Genomic DNA, 17408 nt, shown 5'->3' on the forward strand with positions numbered 1-17408 from the left:
GCGAGAGCATGGTTTTAGAGGAGTAGAGATTTGGCATTACCACTGTCTATGACCGGTTTGTCAAAAAGGAAGAAAACCAAGAGGGTGTGCCTTCTGAGTCAATGAAATATAGCCAGATGATTAAAAGATCATGAGTAACTGTGTCATAATCGGTGAAGACATCTAATAGTAGAAATCCCTCTGCAGATACATTCATTTTGTCAAGCTCTAAGTTGGTGCAACACAGCTAATTACTACTATCGACCCATGTTTCGGCAGGCCTACTTGAGGTTTATTCAAACTAAGTTCCTCTTTGAGCAAATTAGGAAGCCAAGCCAACCAAATACATCTCGGTCACCTTGACCGTTAGCAGGAGAAGGGCAATAGACCTGAAATTATTAAGCGTGCTGGTGTTGAGGCCTTATATTTTTTAAAGGGCTTTGACAACCCTGTGTAAATTGTTCCAGTAGAGGTTTCACCACCCCATGTTTAAATTATTCTGGTACGATTGAAGACCTTGAAGAAGTATTAATGGCCATTTAAAAAAAATTGTTTTCCCCAGCACACGCTAATGTCAACATGTATTACATAAATAACAGATATCAACAATTCTTGTCTTTCTTTCTAGGCGTTAGGTTTATTCTCATATGTTCTTGTTTAGTTCTTTTTTTAGCCTCTTTTTAGCCAATGTGTTTCGTCACCCATGGCAGGTGGCTGCAACTTCCTCAGTGCTTATTCATTGGTATTGTTAGTGTTGTCTTTTAACCGGTTGTAATTCCGTCCCGGTTTCCCAAACAGTCCCTTGTCTTCATTAGTTTTTCTCTCCCAATCGTGTCAGTTTTATCCCTTATTATTTGTTGTCATCCGTTTTTCCACCTTCCAAGTGTTTACTCGTGCAGCCTTCTGCTGTCCCAGCAAGTACGCTTTGATGTTGGCTATTTGAACATGTAAATTGTACTTAAATGTGTTAAAAGGTTTAAGCCCACTTTGGCATTCTCAATATGGAAATAGATTGTTCACATGACATATTACACCAGTATGACTTCATGTTATGTGTCAGCAAGTCTGCTTCCTTGGGCAGGATGAGAATGTTCTAGTATGGGCATTCTCTCATTAAGTAGATGAAGACTCACAAACTTGTGAGTATATGGGAATTTACAAATCTTAAGCAAACACATTAATACACTGAATACAGTGTCATACGTAATGCAAAACTACAAGTTTTTCTAATGCATTGTGCTTTTAGATAAACAGCTACTCCTGGCTTAGATGGGCAACCGTATTGTGGAACCATTCTGCAGTTAAAGGCAATGAATTGCAATATGCCAGGGTCAGCGCTTTAAGTGGGATGAAACAAGTGGGGAGTCTCTAAAGGGGCACTAGCTATGTAATTAAGGGTGTGGCTTAAACATGTCAAAAATGTTCTCTAATTCTCATTGTGTACCACTCGACTGGAATTTTGGTGCTTCTCTGAGCTTTCTGTTATTGCATCCAGACTTATAATACAACAATTGACAAACATCTCTGCCTCTGATGTAGAGCACTATGTATGTTTTTTTTTTTACAGCTTATATCATCCTATGACTTGCTAACTCCGAAAGCCTTCTTCCACTATACTCCTAAATCCTGCATGGAACATTAACCTCGACTTACTCCTGTTTGATTCCTCACCTTTCTTTAGAGTGACCCTCTTCTCACCTTCCATTCTCTGTATAACGTATATTTGTGATCCTCCCTTCAGCCTCATGCCTGCCTGCCTCAATCTTTCTTATTGAAAATTCAGCAATTGGATGATACCTCATTTCATATATCACAAACTCTCCTGTTAAAAACCCTATCCCTGTAATCTAGCATGACAATCTCCACCAGCCTATTTCACCACCCATTCACCTGAAACCACATAGACCCCACTAATTACAACACGTATCTGGTATTAATATATCACAAAGTATCTGGAGTAAATGCATTCAATTTTTCTTGAGAGCACATGATTAATCAAAATAACCAACTATAACCACTAGATTAACCACTACCGTTGGGTTTTGGAGTAGTGTGCTATTCGCCATAAAGCCCTTCAACCCCTCATAAGGTGTATTAAGTGCTAAATAAAGCCAATTACTCTGGATGAGTGTAAGAGCACCTTCTAATTGACAATGAGAAGAGTGCTCGAACAACTTTAAAATTGGTGCAGGGCGCAACTTTCAGGGAAACATTTTCTTTGTGGAAAACAGAAAAAGCTAGCCAGTAAAAATGCACTTGGGCAACACTCTTCTACATGAACAAATGTACACTTACTGTATGTATGCATGTAAACATTATTTCAAACTAACTTGGAATTCACAAACATTTAAAAACTCCTCCTACAAAGCTGTGGCACATCCATCGCCCCAGAAGTAATTTATAATTCTCTCCTAATTCCAAACATGCTGAAAATATGCACAAACATGTGTACAAATCTACAAAATTAGCTTTCAAATCCTTAAAAAATCCCCCCAATGATTTCCATTGGAATCTTCGCCAGATGTGCCAAATGCCAGGTTTGCTCTACACAAAGGCTGCTTAGTCTTGATTCTTACCTCTTGCCACTTTCTTACACCACGCTATACTTCTTGTTGCTTTATCCCACTACTGCAGTTTTAATCCCTGCTTTCACCCTTTGTTACTCTTTCATTGTATTTATTTTAATCATTCTTTCTACTTTTTCTTTTCTCACTCATGCTCGGCACAAGTCAGATGAAAAATAAGTGCTGATGTTCTGAGGTTCCGTGACGGTTCCGTGACAATTTGAATCCGTGTTTTCAAGTTTGTCGGAAATACATAATATTGGTATCAGTGAACCGCAAATGATCCATTTAGTATATCCTGGTGTTTTCGCTACGCTACAAGCAAGAGCACTCCTTCTATTGATATATTTCTGATCTACCCACGGCAGCCATCTTAGATCATGGCCGCCATTTTGTGATTCTTGCCCTCACATATGCAATAGCCTCTGATCACTTCATTTCGATTAAGGACACGTAACCTTAGCCGGAGATTCACCTCTTTCATGACACGTGCACCTTAAACCAGATCACGCTGTAGCTGCATGACTCGACAAAGGCTACCTCCTCTGCCCGAGGCCAGCCCTGCCAAACTGGTCTTCGTGTCCATTGTACCTGATCATGATTAGGCGGCCGAAGCCGGTAGCCTTGCCCATTTACAACCCACAAACATCCCTTATCCCGCTTTCCTATCTTCCACACCTGGCTCTGTTTCTTTCTTTCTGAACCTTTATTAGGGGGAGGTAACGAACTTTACGATGAGGCGGTCCGGGTCCTGAATGCAATATTGACAGGGAATTGTGACAAACTAGTGGGAACCCCTCTCTTCGCAATGTTTGGCCTCAGATATTATCGACGGTTCCTGTGTAACGTCAAATATTTATTGTTTTAGACACAAAGGTTTTGGGAATGTTTTACATGTAAAGAATTCGCCCCCAGCTTAAAATTTAGTATATTAGGAGCAACCCACTTTGTACAAATGGAACAGGCTCCTGGTTACTGCCCGTGTGTAGTATCTATGACTTCTGTGTCCCTGCAGTAATAAACCTTTGGTCTTTGACGCCACCATCGAGAAGCCCGTGTTTCTGTTCATTTGTGCACCAAGGCAGGTGGAACTCCGGGGTCTTCGGGTGTTGTACCCTGACACCTCTGGACGGAACCAAAAAGTCCAGAACTCCAATTGGCGCCCAACGTGGGGCGACGTCATTCGGTACCGGTCCAAAAGCCTGAAGAGTTCGAGAAGCTTTGTGTGAAGATTCCTGAGGGAGGCGCCCCACTTCATCGATCCCGGCATATCGCAAAAGTGGCCCGAAGTTCTCTTCCACGAGGGTTTCCCGTTCAGGACGGCTGCAGTGGGCCGTTGCCTTGACCGTCGCCCTGTCTTGGACCCGAAGAGGTGCAGTCCTTAGTACGGCGAAACGTGACGGGTTTCTCCTTGGTGACGTCTTCAGTGACTCAGTTAAGTATTTAGTGATAGCTAGCTGGTTACTTTTGTGAGGATTGTTAAAAATCCTTGATCGGTTCTTGGTTTGGTTTGGTTTTGTTAGATTATCATTGGTTGTTCTAGTTACGATAATCTATTTGGTTTAGTTTGGGTATCGATACATCAGTTCGTTTTGGTAGGCCTAAGTTCTTGGTTCAAGTGCACATATTTGTTTCGTGTCTTGTTAGTTTTGTTGTTCCGGACTGAAAATGGTAAGTCGGAAAATGTTGTCTTGTTTTAGTTGCAACAGTGACTCACGATTGGAGGACTCTTGTCTGGTTCCTCCGATTGGGACTCCCCTATATGATTTATATTGCAAGTATGGCGTGGGTCCTATATCTTATAATGAGATATGGGTCCGTTATTGTAAGAAGGATGGTGTCCTTAGTTGGCCACTGCATGGTAGTTTTGAACCAGAAATTCTCGACAACTTAGAAGCGAAATTGTTTAAGAAGAAAGCCCGGCCGGCAATGTTTGATTCTTTCCGTTATTGGCGAAAAGAATCCAAACAGAGAGAAATGAAAAGGTTGAAGAAAGAACAGAAAGAACAAGAAGAGTTAACTCTAGAGCAAGCGACTAAACAGTTGCAGGCTAACGAGTGTGAGAAGGCCATAGATGTAGCCATTAGAGAGCATAATCTAGCGATTGACAAGTGCTATCCTGCCTTGCCATCGAAAATGGCTAAGATATTGGAGGATTCCGAAAACGATCCTCTGCTATCTTATCTGTTAAGGTCACCTCCACCGTATGCACAAGGTGCTGCGGCTCCACTCGTCCCGAATGTTCAATTGCTGGTTGCTGGACAACCTGGTGCTCCTGCTCCTGTCCCCCAGAATCAAGCTCCTGTACCTCCTGTGATGAATGTGAATGTTCCTACAGCTCCTCCTCTTCCTACACTGCCAGCCTCTATACCTACTTCTGTACCTACTGTTCCTCAAACTATTTTTCTCGATACTCCTACTGTTCCGTTATCTATCCCTACCTCTACTGCGTTCTCTACGTCTGCGAGTGTGCTAACTCCACTTTCTGTTCGTCGAAGAATCACTGATTCTGTTACTAATATGCTGTCTCCTATATATAAAACTTTGATTAAGACTCCTACTCCTGACTCTGTACAGAGACGGAGTCAGCTTCCAAGTACTGAGGAACGGGGAGTTTTAGATTCCACGGCTCTCAGATGGATTTCGAAGGGTAGAAGATATAGTACGAGAGATGTGCTAGACACATTTATGCAGTGGGGGGAACCAACGCAACGGTACGTCTTTGATGAGATGTGCTCGTTGTTACGTGAAGAGATAGAAGAAGATGATGTTGAATCAGATTTGGAAGATTTAATTAGAGTTCAAAAGGAGTTTGCTGCTGGAATGATAGTGGGTGAGAATATAAAAGAAGCGATGGAACTTATTTTAAGTTTTAGGAATGATCCATCTCTTCGTTCACCGAGAGATTTAGAAAAAGGTAAAGTGAAGCTAAGCCGCCAATATCCTATGAGGGAGGTTCCTCCAATCTGGCGCGAAGCAATACAACGTGATGATAATGCAGGAATTGCAGCTGCTCCAGCACAGTTCCAACGAGTGTGGATACACATTCCATGGAAGCGAGCAGAAGTGTTAGCGGTGAAACAGGCCTTGCCAGATCCACGTAAGAATCCAGCCGGATATTACAAGGAATTAACACAGACAGTTGAGGCTTGTATAATGAACCTAGCCGACATTGATATGTTGTTTGGTAACGTAGTTCCGCAACCAGTGTGGGCTAAAATTCGTAGAGAGGATCATCAAGCTGCTTTAGGTGGTGATTGGGCAGCTATCACTGCAGCAGATGGTCAACAAATAGGTGGTGCGAAACCCGAACCTTTAATTGCTAATCTGCCAGGTAGAATAATTGATCTAATGAAGACTTTGATGCCAGCATTGCGTGTAAATTGGGACAAGTTGTCAGCATGCAGGCAGAAGAAAGACGAAAGTGTCTCCGACTTCTTCACGAGGTTTGAAGAGACTTTTGTAGATCATAGTGGTCAGGACATGAGTACAGAAGGAGGACAGAGACTGTTTGTCGATAAATTTGTGCATAATTTGTTACCTGAATTATGCAATAAATTAAAAGACTCAGAAAGTGCGTGGGCTGTATCCACGACAGCGCAAATACTTGCAACTGCACAGTACTACGAAAATAGAGATAAAGAGGAAAAGGAAAAATCAGAGAAGAAAACGAAAGATTTAAAAACTAAAGTTCTTTTACAGCAGGCGTATCCGCCTCGCACGAATCAAACTAATACGCAGCCAAACTCATACCAAAGGACAGATTATGGTTCATCAAGACCTCAATACCAGTGGAATCAGTGTGCGTACTGTAAGAAAGAGGGTCACTATAAAAATGAATGTCCGATCTTAGCGCAAAATAATGCAGCAGCAGCTCAGAGAGGTCGTGGTGGTTTTGTGCAGAATTCTAGAGGTCGAGGACGAGGTGCTATGCCTCCACAAACGAATGATCGTCCCTCCAATCACTTTGATCAACGAAATGGACAATCTGCTCAGCAAAATAGATCTCAACAGTATCTTGTTGAGGACTATAATGAAGTAGATGAGGGTTTTCAGCAAAATGGGTACTAGGACAGCCATGGACAGAGAGAGGGAGTAGTATCAGTTCCAGTGGATCAGAGTGGGCCTTATGTCGCAGTAGCAACATCAGGTGTAGTCGAACCGTTTCTGTTGGATACTGGTGCCGCAAAAAGTTCTATCATTCATGCGAAACTCCCTGGCGCACCTTTGTCTGGCTCAACAAATGTTTCCGTAGGTTTTTCAGGCGCCCCTGTTTACAACCCGATATCTGGTCCTTTGTCTATTTCTGTTGGACCGTGCCAATTGAAAGCACCCCTGATTTTGACGACAGGTTGTAATGAAAACCTGCTTGGTTTAGATTTGTTAAAAAGACTATATGCGACATTGTACTGTTCTCCGGAAGGAGTACAGCTTACATTGGGTAAAAATATCACCTCTCCGATGTACTTGTCAATGGATGCACTCCCGCCGGAGCTACGTTCACTCCCTGATTCTCTTTGGGCGACTGGTCCTAATGATGTAGGTCTCCTAGAAATTCCACCGTATGTGGTAACTTTGAAAGCGAATGTGAAATTTCCAAGAATTCCCCAATATAAAATATCGAGTGAAGGTGAGCGTGCACTTTTATTGATTGTGCAAGATTTGATTAAGAAGGGTGTGGTTGAAGAAACTAGAGGAAATGTCTGTAACAGTCCTGTATTACCGATTCTGAAGCGAACTGATCCTACAAAACCTCCAGTTTATAGGTTTGTCATAGACCTTAGAGAAGTTAATAAGATTGTAGTCCCGCAGTTTCCTGTAGTGCCAGACATTACTGCCTTGTTAACATTGATTCCTGCCACAGCCACATGGTTCTCAGTTATTGACCTAAAGAATGCCTTTTTCAGCATTCCGATAGCTGAAGAAAGTAGGGATATTTTCGGCTTCTGTCTAGGAGGTCGCAGTTTCAGATTTAAACGCGCTCCACAAGGCTATTGTGAAAGTCCATCCATTTACAGTCAAGCATTAAAAAGCCAGTTAGATTCTTTTGTCCTTCCTCCAGGTTCTGCCCTAGTACAGTACGTAGACGATCTTTTAGTGGCTGCCGATGACAAGGAAACTTGCAAAGCAGCTACAATTTCCCTATTGCATCATTTGTCTAATTTGAATCACAAGGTGTCTCCTTCGAAAATGCAATACTGCTGCCAAGAAGTGACCTACCTAGGTCATCTCTTGTCAAAGGAGGGAAGGAAGTTGACCCCAGAAAGAATAAAAGCAATTACGCAGATGAGTGTTCCACGCACACAGAGAGAAGTACGTGCCTTCCTAGGTATTACCTCTTACTGTAGGCAGTGGATTCCAAATTTTTCTCTGTTAGCGAAACCATTGGTAGCCTTGACTGGGAAAAATGTTTCGAGTCCGGTGCCATGGTCTGATGAATGTCAAGAGAGTTTTACTGAATTACGAAAAGCATTGTGTTCAGCTCCTGTATTGGGTACACCTGATTACAGTAAGCCATTCACGCTCTACGTTCACGAAAGAGAAGGTTGCGCGTTGAGTGTTCTGACACAGAAGTTTGGTGATAAACAACGCCCTTGTGCGTATTTTTCATCAACATTAGATCCGGTAGCCAGAGCGTTACCTAGTTGTTTGAGAGCTACAGCGGCAGCTTCCATTCGACAATCTGCTGGTTTGGTGATGAACAATATGCTAGTGGTCATGGTTCCTCATGCAGTGGATACACTCATGAACCGAACGAAGACACAACACCTTACTAGTGCGAGATTATCTGGTTACGAGCTGACATTACTAGCGAGTCATATTCAGATCAAAAGATGTAATGTATTGAATCCAGCAACGCTGTTGCCGACTGATCAAGAGTCGAGTGATTCCGAGCCACATGACTGCTACTTCAAAACGGAGGAAGAGACAAAAGGACGTATCGACTTGAAAGATACTCCGTTATCCGACCCAGATGGTACGCTGTATGTGGACGGGTCATGTTTTAAATTGGAGAATGGTGATGTGACTGCTGCTTACGCGGTAACGACTTTGAAGACGATTGTGGAGACTGCAAGAGTGAGTCAGAATTCTGCCCAAGCTGCAGAATTAATAGCTCTAACGAGAGCGTGTGTTTTAGCTGAGGGAAAGAGAGTGAATGTGTTTACAGACAGTCAGTACGCTTTTGGCGTGGCCCATAGTTTTGGCCGGTTGTGGAGAGAAAGAGGTTTCATTACGTCCCATGGGACTAAGATCCAACATGGTCAGCTAGTTAACGACTTGTTGGAATCTTTAACCTTGCCGACTGAAGTTGCGATTGTGAAGTGCAGTGCTCATAAAGCAATCACGGATGATGTTGGTCGTGGGAATGCTTTTGCTGATGAGACTGCTAAACAGACAGCTAGAGACACGATGAGTAGAATGTATGTTGCTACGTCTGCAAGATGGATTGCTGAGTCTGGAATGTGTGAGGACACTATGGAAAGTGTGAAAGAGATTCAGAAAGAAGCGACTGAGGAAGAGAAACGTGTATGGAGAGAAAATACGGGCAAGTTGGACTCGAATGGATGTTGGATTGATTTGACAGAACAGCAGCGTTGGATGTTGCCCGATGCGTATGTGCTTGCAGTAGTGACGATGGCGCATGGAGTAGCGCATATAAGTTCTAAAGGGATATGTAAGATGTTGGCTCCGGTCTGGAAGAATGAGGGAATCAGTAAGTGTGCAGAGAGAGTGGTGAAAAATTGTATGGTGTGCTTGATGCATAATCCTGGCAAGGGAACTCCAACTCCAGCTGGTCATTTCGCTCCTCCTTCCTGTCCCTTTGAAGTGATTCAGTTAGACTTCATTCACATGGAACGCTGCAACAATTTAAAGTACGTCCTGGTGGTAGTCTGTGCTTTTTCCAGGTGGATAGAAGCATACCCACTAAAGGACAACACTGCCCTATCTACTGCTAAAATTCTTCTCAAGGAATTTTTCCCTAGGTATGGAATGCCACGGATTGTATGGTCAGATAACGGAAGTGAGTTTATAGGGAAAGTTATGCAGAGTGTGTGTGCCGGTCTAGGATTGAAACAGAAATTTCACAGTGCAAACCATCCCCAGTCTGCTGGTTTAGTCGAGGGTTACAATGGCACCCTCAAGCTAAAAATAGCCAAAATACAAGCATCCACAGGTTTAGCCTGGCCAGACGCACTTCCTTTGGCCCTGTTATCAACGAGAGCAACAGTACATTCTAGAATAGGGCTTAGTCCATACGAGATTGTGTTTGGCCGCCCGGCAAATATCTGGGGTGTGCCAAGGCCTAAACAATTTTGCTCCATTGAATATCCTATGTTGATAGACTACCTTTACGACTTGACTGCTAAATTGAGTCTTATTCATCAACAGGTTTTCGATGCCTTGCCAAAACCTCCGGAGAGTCCAGGGCACCAGCTGAAACCGGGTGACTTCATTGTAATCAAGAACTTCGCGAGGACAAAGAACCTTCAGCCAAGATTTGTGGGGCCTTTTCAGATCTTACTGGCAACGAGGACAGCAGTTCGTGTAGCTGGCCGCAAACACTGGATTCACGCTTCTCATGTAAAGCGTGTTCCGTTGCCGCTCCCTTACGACGACTGGGTGAAAAAGGGAATTGGTGCCTCCGAATCTGAAATCACACCGAAGTTCATCTCTTTCAGCGATGCCGAATTGATTACTGACACTTCGAAACCTGACTCTCCTCCTGAAAAAACTTCTTTGAACATTGAACATTTGTCTCCAGCATCAGAAGAAACTTTGCTATCTGCGAACTTGAACTCTGCAACAACTGCTAGTGATACACTATTTTCCGATCAGACAGTACCAGCGAAGCAGAGATACAACCTAAGAAGCCATAAAATGGACAAATAAAGCAGGCAACTGCATAGTGTGATTTTGATATATATATATATATTGAACTTTTGCCTTCAGCCAGGAAGTTTGCTATTGTTTATTGTTTTTTTTAAATTGCCTTGCCGTCTGGGTGGCCGTAGGGTCGTGGCTGTGTGCCTAGTTTGAATTTGCAGGGGTCTGACACAAGGTCGATCTTTCTGTTGGTTCTGGGAACTCCCAGGGCTGATAGAGGCATTTTCATCTACGTACACATCATCAGTGGTCGCGAGCGGATTGTAGAAGATGGAGCTTCCTGCGCTGCAACGAGAAAATGTGATTTATGTTCGCAGAAACAGACTTAATAGAATTCTTCATAGCAAATGTTTTCTGATGCAATGTGCCATTACATTTTTGATTGTTTTAGCAACATTGGTGGGTGGAATCGTCTTTAGCATAAATTTGATTTTTGTGCCAGTTTCTACAGTACCTCCCCTTGATCTTGCTATTTCTACTGTTTCTTCTATACACTCTTTTCACTCGTTTCCAGAACATGAGCAAGCCCGACGCTCAGAATTCACCAACAACACTTTCGTACAGCTCTTGCACCAACACCAACTGGTAGTTAACACTACAGACTGCTGGGTGTGTGGCTTGATACCTCACACTATGGATAAAGGTATTCCATATCTGGTTTTGCCTTACAGCTATAATGGATCATTTCAGGCCTTCCAAACCATCTTTGCTTATGCCCTTGAAACCTATCCTCCACGTCCACCGCGTTCCACTAAATATAACTCTGCCAATAAAGCTTTAGTCCAGGGAATTATTGACATGGTCAAGGACGTCAATAATACTCCATCTTACCCTAGAGACGAATTACGAGTATATTTAAGTTGGAATACTTCAGAGTATCGCCTTAGTTTAGGAGAAAGCAAGCGTAAAAGCTCAACTCCAATCTGGGTCGTACCTCACCGAGGTCAGGTCTGTTTGCAAGGTAATGGGAGAAATCCAAGAGCTCAGCTAGGGAGGAGTGAGTGCGTAGAGACTTACGTGTTTCCGGCTAACTCTTCCCCTGCCTTTCTTACTGCTAGGGGTACCTACTTCATTTGTCGAGACAGAGCTTATACATGGTTGCCTGCCGACTTTTCAGGATCATGTTATATTGCTCGATTGTTGCCTCCGACATACACTGCTTCATCTGATTACCACAGAACCAGAGTAGCGAGAGGTGTCTTCAGCAAGGAAGATACCGCTGGTCAGGAAGCTGGAGATTTCTTCAAAGGCTTCCTTCCGTTCTGGGGACCTATGGCCAATAGTAGAAACATACGTCAGCTAACACGGGTAGTTGAATCTACTATTACCGAAACTGCTGGTGCCCTTAGCAATCTAACAGCTGAGCTTCAGGCGGATAGGCTCATGACGTTGCAGAACCGTATGGTTCTAGACGTTATACTTGCAGATCGAGGTGGGGTATGCAGAATGATCCAATCGAGCTGCTGTGTCTTTATTCCTAATAATGCTCCAACAGTCTATGAGGCGATCTCTAAGTTGCACAAGATTTCAGACTCCATACATGTAGACAAGGGAAACTGGTCCTTCATGGAGTGGTTTTGGACTCTGATCTCAGCATGGGGATAAAAGGTTCTAATGGTCATTGGTGTCATCCTAGTATTCCTATTCTCATGTTGTCTGATTATCCAGTGTGGTCCTGCTCTGTGTAGTCTTTGTGCTGCGACTTGTCTCAGAAAACCACCTGCGTTTGGAGAAAAGACACGAGAAAGGATGATGATACAACAGCATGTCACTGACCTGATGAGCATAGAACTAGATTCTGACATAGACTGAGTAATTGCCTATGTAAGGGCAAAAGGAGGGTCTGAGGTTCCGTGACGGTTCCGTGACAATTTGAATCCGTGTTTTCAAGTTTGTCGGAAATACATAATATTGGTATCAGTGAACCGCAAATGATCCATTTAGTATATCCTGGTGTTTTCGCTACGCTACAAGCAAGAGCACTCCTTCTATTGATATATTTCTGATCTACCCACGGCAGCCATCTTAGATCATGGCCGCCATTTTGTGATTCTTGCCCTCACATATGCAATAGCCTCTGATCACTTCATTTCGATTAAGGACACGTAACCTTAGCCGGAGATTCACCTCTTTCATGACACGTGCACCTTAAACCAGATCACGCTGTAGCTGCATGACTCGACAAAGGCTACCTCCTCTGCCCGAGGCCAGCCCTGCCAAACTGGTCTTCGTGTCCATTGTACCTGATCATGATTAGGCGGCCGAAGCCGGTAGCCTTGCCCATTTACAACCCACAAACATCCCTTATCCCGCTTTCCTATCTTCCACACCTGGCTCTGTTTCTTTCTTTCTGAACCTTTATTAGGGGGAGGTAACGAACTTTACGATGAGGCGGTCCGGGTCCTGAATGCAATATTGACAGGGAATTGTGACAAACTAGTGGGAACCCCTCTCTTCGCAATGTTTGGCCTCAGATATTATCGACGGTTCCTGTGTAACGTCAAATATTTATTGTTTTAGACACAAAGGTTTTGGGAATGTTTTACATGTAAAGAATTCGCCCCCAGCTTAAAATTTAGTATATTAGGAGCAACCCACTTTGTACAAATGGAACAGGCTCCTGGTTACTGCCCGTGTGTAGTATCTATGACTTCTGTGTCCCTGCAGTAATAAACCTTTGGTCTTTGACGCCACCATCGAGAAGCCCGTGTTTCTGTTCATTTGTGCACCAAGGCAGGTGGAACTCCGGGGTCTTCGGGTGTTGTACCCTGACACCTCTGGACGGAACCAAAAAGTCCAGAACTCCAGTTCATCATCTCAGGGGCGGCCTTAGGCATGTGCAAGCTGTGCACCTGCAGAGGGCCGCCAAACCCCAGGGGCCGCCACGCCAATATATATCCTTAATATATTAATCCTTTTAGGATGGATACATATTTACGTGGCGGCCCCTGGCAGGGATTTGGCAGCCTCCGGCTCTGTTCCACTTCCAAACACCCTGACCACCCCCCTCTTCACTGGCCTCCGCGCCTGCGTTCCTCCGGGGTCCCCTACCTATGCTCCCTGCCAAGGACCGCCATGAGCCTAGAGCCGCCCTTGATCATCTGCAAACTTTGGCACAAATTAAGCACTGTCCCAGGAGGACATAATAAGGGACTCATGCCAATATGTGCCACAAAGCACTGTTCTGTAAATTACAGGGTTTCGGGTCCTCTAAGAAGTTTTCCATCCAGTTTACTAAGAAACACCTTCTCCAGCATGTTATGATTTACTATATAAATTCAGGATATTTTCATCTGCTGGCAGGATATATTTTCACTGGGGCTAGATCACTGTACCATAACCTCTGGGATGCACACAACATACTCCTGTGATGCTACCACACTAGCTTCCCCACAAGCCAGAGCCATAGGCACATTACAGGGACAAAAGAGGTCTGCTTCATATCTAGATTGTACTGCTTTGTTGTATGCTGTGTCATCCTTGAACATTCAGGGATTTATGGAATACACACAGGCTGCTAAATGGGATGGGTTGGAAATGTCATTAGTTTGCATGGTATTTCCCCAGATTTTTACATTTCTTTGCTCAATCTGTTGTTTGCCATAGGACTCTGCACACTACATATCCTGGCAGTGGAAATTGTCAAAAGTTTTTTTTTGCTGCATCAAGACTGGCTTTCCCATAGGCTAACACTGGTTTAAACTATTACATTTAATAGTTGCTAAATTCAGTTTGGAAACAGCTGGAAAAATAATTCCTTACAATGACATGAGGCATGATAGCTAAAGGGTGGGATAAGTGTCACTGTGTTCAGCAGTTCAGTGAGATGTGTATTTGTTTCTAGATCAGGGGAACAAGGAAGGGGACTGGACACATCATTGGAAGTGCTTATCACTAGGTGCAAAATAGTAGTAAACAGAGATTTGCAGTAGCTTTTAACAATAAAACTTTAAAACAAAACATTTTGATTTATTAGCAAAGAAAAATGCTATTTTCAGTACAAGTCACAATGTGTGCTATATTTATCAGTGGCAATCGTGCAATAAAAAAACACACTCTTAGCTGGAGTTTGCTATTCTAAATAATCTTGCTTCATTACATTATTTTATGAATCATCATCTTAGCAGATCAATATTACCAGACCCACACCACAGCAGAGGTGGCTTCTCCACTAGGGCGGAGAAGCGTTGCCCCACTGCTTTCTCGCAGTGCGAGAAAGCTAAAACATAAAATGGTAATAACTAAAGATTATTACCATTTCATGTTCGCTTTGCACATTGTAGGTGGGCAGAGCTACTCTGCTCTTTGAGCAGGGCAGGGGAGGAGTAGTTTGCCCACACATTAGGGCGCAAAGACTGTTTGGTCGGCCCTCTCGGGCCGCCCAAACCAGTCATGCGAACTGTGCCCTTCTCCATGCAGCTGCATTGCAGCCTTCATGGAGAACATGGCCACCCCATTAGCCAGTGGCTGGGTGGCGACCCAACCAATCACAACGCTGATGCAGCGTTGTGATTGGCTTGGGAGAGGGAGCCTGGCAGCCTGCTTCCTGTTGGAGTCAGGAGAGCAGGAGCCTTGAAGACGCAGGACCCCGTAGAAAGGTATGCTTAATTTTTAAAAAATGTTCCCCTCTGATCCCCTGTGACACCCCCGTGAATACCCCGTGAGCCCTCGCGCCTGCCCCCACCCCCCACCCGCGAGCAAGGTTGGCCGCTACTGCACCACAGTGAAACAAAAGCAAAAAGATTGCGAAGATTTAGCTCGGAAATGCAAGTGAGATTCTAATGCCATGCTTTCCAAGTGGTTTAATTTTAGAATGGAAAAAAGATTGGAAGATGTACTGTACAATTTGAAAGATAGGCCTATATTTCTCAGCTGTTGAGTGTTTGAGATACTACTTGTAATTGCCACTAGTAATTGAGATTTAGAAGTTAAAGTTCTTCAATATTAACTGTTTGTATGATGCTCATCTGAACTTTTACCAAACTTGTAATCCTTACATGCAAGTCATATCTGTTGCAAAGCACGTACAGGATCTTGCGTTTTGACTCCGTAGCACATCATGATCTCAGCACATCTGATGTATGTACCACCACACAAATATGCTTTCGGCTCAACAGTATCCCAGTCCAAAGCCATATTTCTACTTCTGGTCTTCCTTAAAACAACATTTGCCAGATATTTAAAGGTAGCTAGATGGTGAGAGATGAGCCTAATCTAGGTAACTTGTTTGTCAGGCTTGCTATATTTCTAATTGTTGATGCCTCTGAAAAACATCAGAGTGATTGCAAAAGTAGGGAAATGTCAAGAAAGGAATCCATACATATTTAAAGTGAACATCATTGATAGCCAAATCCTTTGAAATGAGATCATGAAATAGGACCCATAACTAGAATCTATGCACAAATGTGTTTCTGTATTCATGTCTATTTTTATAAATGTTAGATGTTTGGGGTTTTCATGTCACTAATCATTTAAATCACACTGTTACCTGTGTACCGCTTCAAATAAGTAATGGGGGTAATTTGTGGTGAATTTTCTGGTGCTTAAAACATCTATTTTCATTGCTTTGATAGTTTCCATACTTCACCTACCACATTACATAAAATATGTTACAAAATCTTAGTTGGTTTTGCGCCCCATCAAGTTTTAATAAGTACAACAAATGTAACAGAACGTCATTATCTCCAAATTGAAAAATATGTAACAGAAAATAGTGAGCTTGACCTGAAATGCCAAATTCCTTACTGAGCTGGCCAAGCCGAGCCTTCTCTTTCTTGCCAAACAAACGTCCTATTGAAGACTTAATTCCTTTCTTCTTGGGTGCTTTATGAAGAGAGTCTTGACTACTGTCTTGACTGCTTCCAAGAATGATGCCTTCCTGTTCAATTGATGTGGACAAACTTCTACAAAAAAAATAAAAAGATAAACCTTTAGATTGGGCTATCAATATTTAAACTGTCAAATAGCCTTTCAATTCAGAGACTGTTCTGGAAACAGATTAGCTTTAATAGTATGGATTCTACACATAATTGGAGTAATTAATCAAACTATTGATGAACTCCTATTGTACTAGATCAAACACTTCCAATTTGAAGTTCACACAGTCCAGCTAATAACTTTAATAATAATGTGTAAAAATATCAAATAGGCACGTAGATTCTGGTCATGCTTTCCCTCTATTTTCATGTGAAAAATTGACAACATATTCTCATTTGTTAATTGATAAGAGACTTGATTTCAAACACTTTTTAAGCTAGTAATAGATATTTTTCTCAGGCTAGGCTTTTCTACATAGAAACTGTGAGAAAGTGCCTCTTTATGCACGGTCGCCTCTATTTTTTGCTGACTGGCATTGCAGTTTTGTGAACTCTGTACAGTGTCTTGACCCTGATGGGTGTGCTCTAATTACTAAAACATGGTAAAATTGGCCAATCCCCAATGCCACATATTTAACTTTATATTGAAGCCATAGAATGTACAGGAAAATACACAAATGACATGGAAAGTTAAAGGTCACATGTGGCTTGTAGCATTTATTAGATCATCCAATAGAGTAACAAAGATAACATGGCTTCAGACCTACCTGTGTAGCCTGACTTATTCAGCTTATATATCTGCATGCAAAGATGTCAAAATAACCCTTTTGACTGGAAAGAATCCTACTGTTACATATTAAATAAGTCACCCATAAGTAATCCATGTATCCCACGGGGTACGGTCCCTAGTGCTTAAAAGTTGTACATGCAAGAATTTAATGTTGGGATGTAACTACATTGACTAGTCCACAAAAGCTATTTTCACTTTAAATGGCTAAAGCTATCCTTTGAGAAAAACTAGTGTTCAGAATAAAATTATGAATCTGCTTTCTCCGGTTAGGGGCAAGCTCCTGGAATAGCTCAAACATGATTTTTAATGTTTATAAACACATCTAATTAAATGGTGAAGTCTCTTTTCAATAATTACTTAGGAAACATGATT

At 42.7% G+C, this 17408-nt stretch overlaps 1 protein-coding gene across 1 annotated transcript in view; it reads right to left on the reverse strand.

Annotated features, from left to right (window-relative positions):
• PPFIA2 (PPFI scaffold protein A2) overlaps nt 1-17408 on the reverse strand; it is a 1928138-nt gene that overhangs the window by 266300 nt on the left and 1644430 nt on the right. Inside the window, exon 20 of the mRNA XM_086919614.1 lies at nt 16176-16333. Coding sequence (XP_086775740.1) covers nt 16176-16333 — 158 coding nt within the window. The remainder of the gene's footprint in view (nt 1-16175; nt 16334-17408) is intronic.

Source organism: Lissotriton vulgaris, chromosome 1_1 (assembly GCF_964263255.1).
Source record: "Lissotriton vulgaris chromosome 1_1, aLisVul1.2, whole genome shotgun sequence".
Classification (NCBI taxonomy): domain Eukaryota; kingdom Metazoa; phylum Chordata; class Amphibia; order Caudata; family Salamandridae; genus Lissotriton; species Lissotriton vulgaris.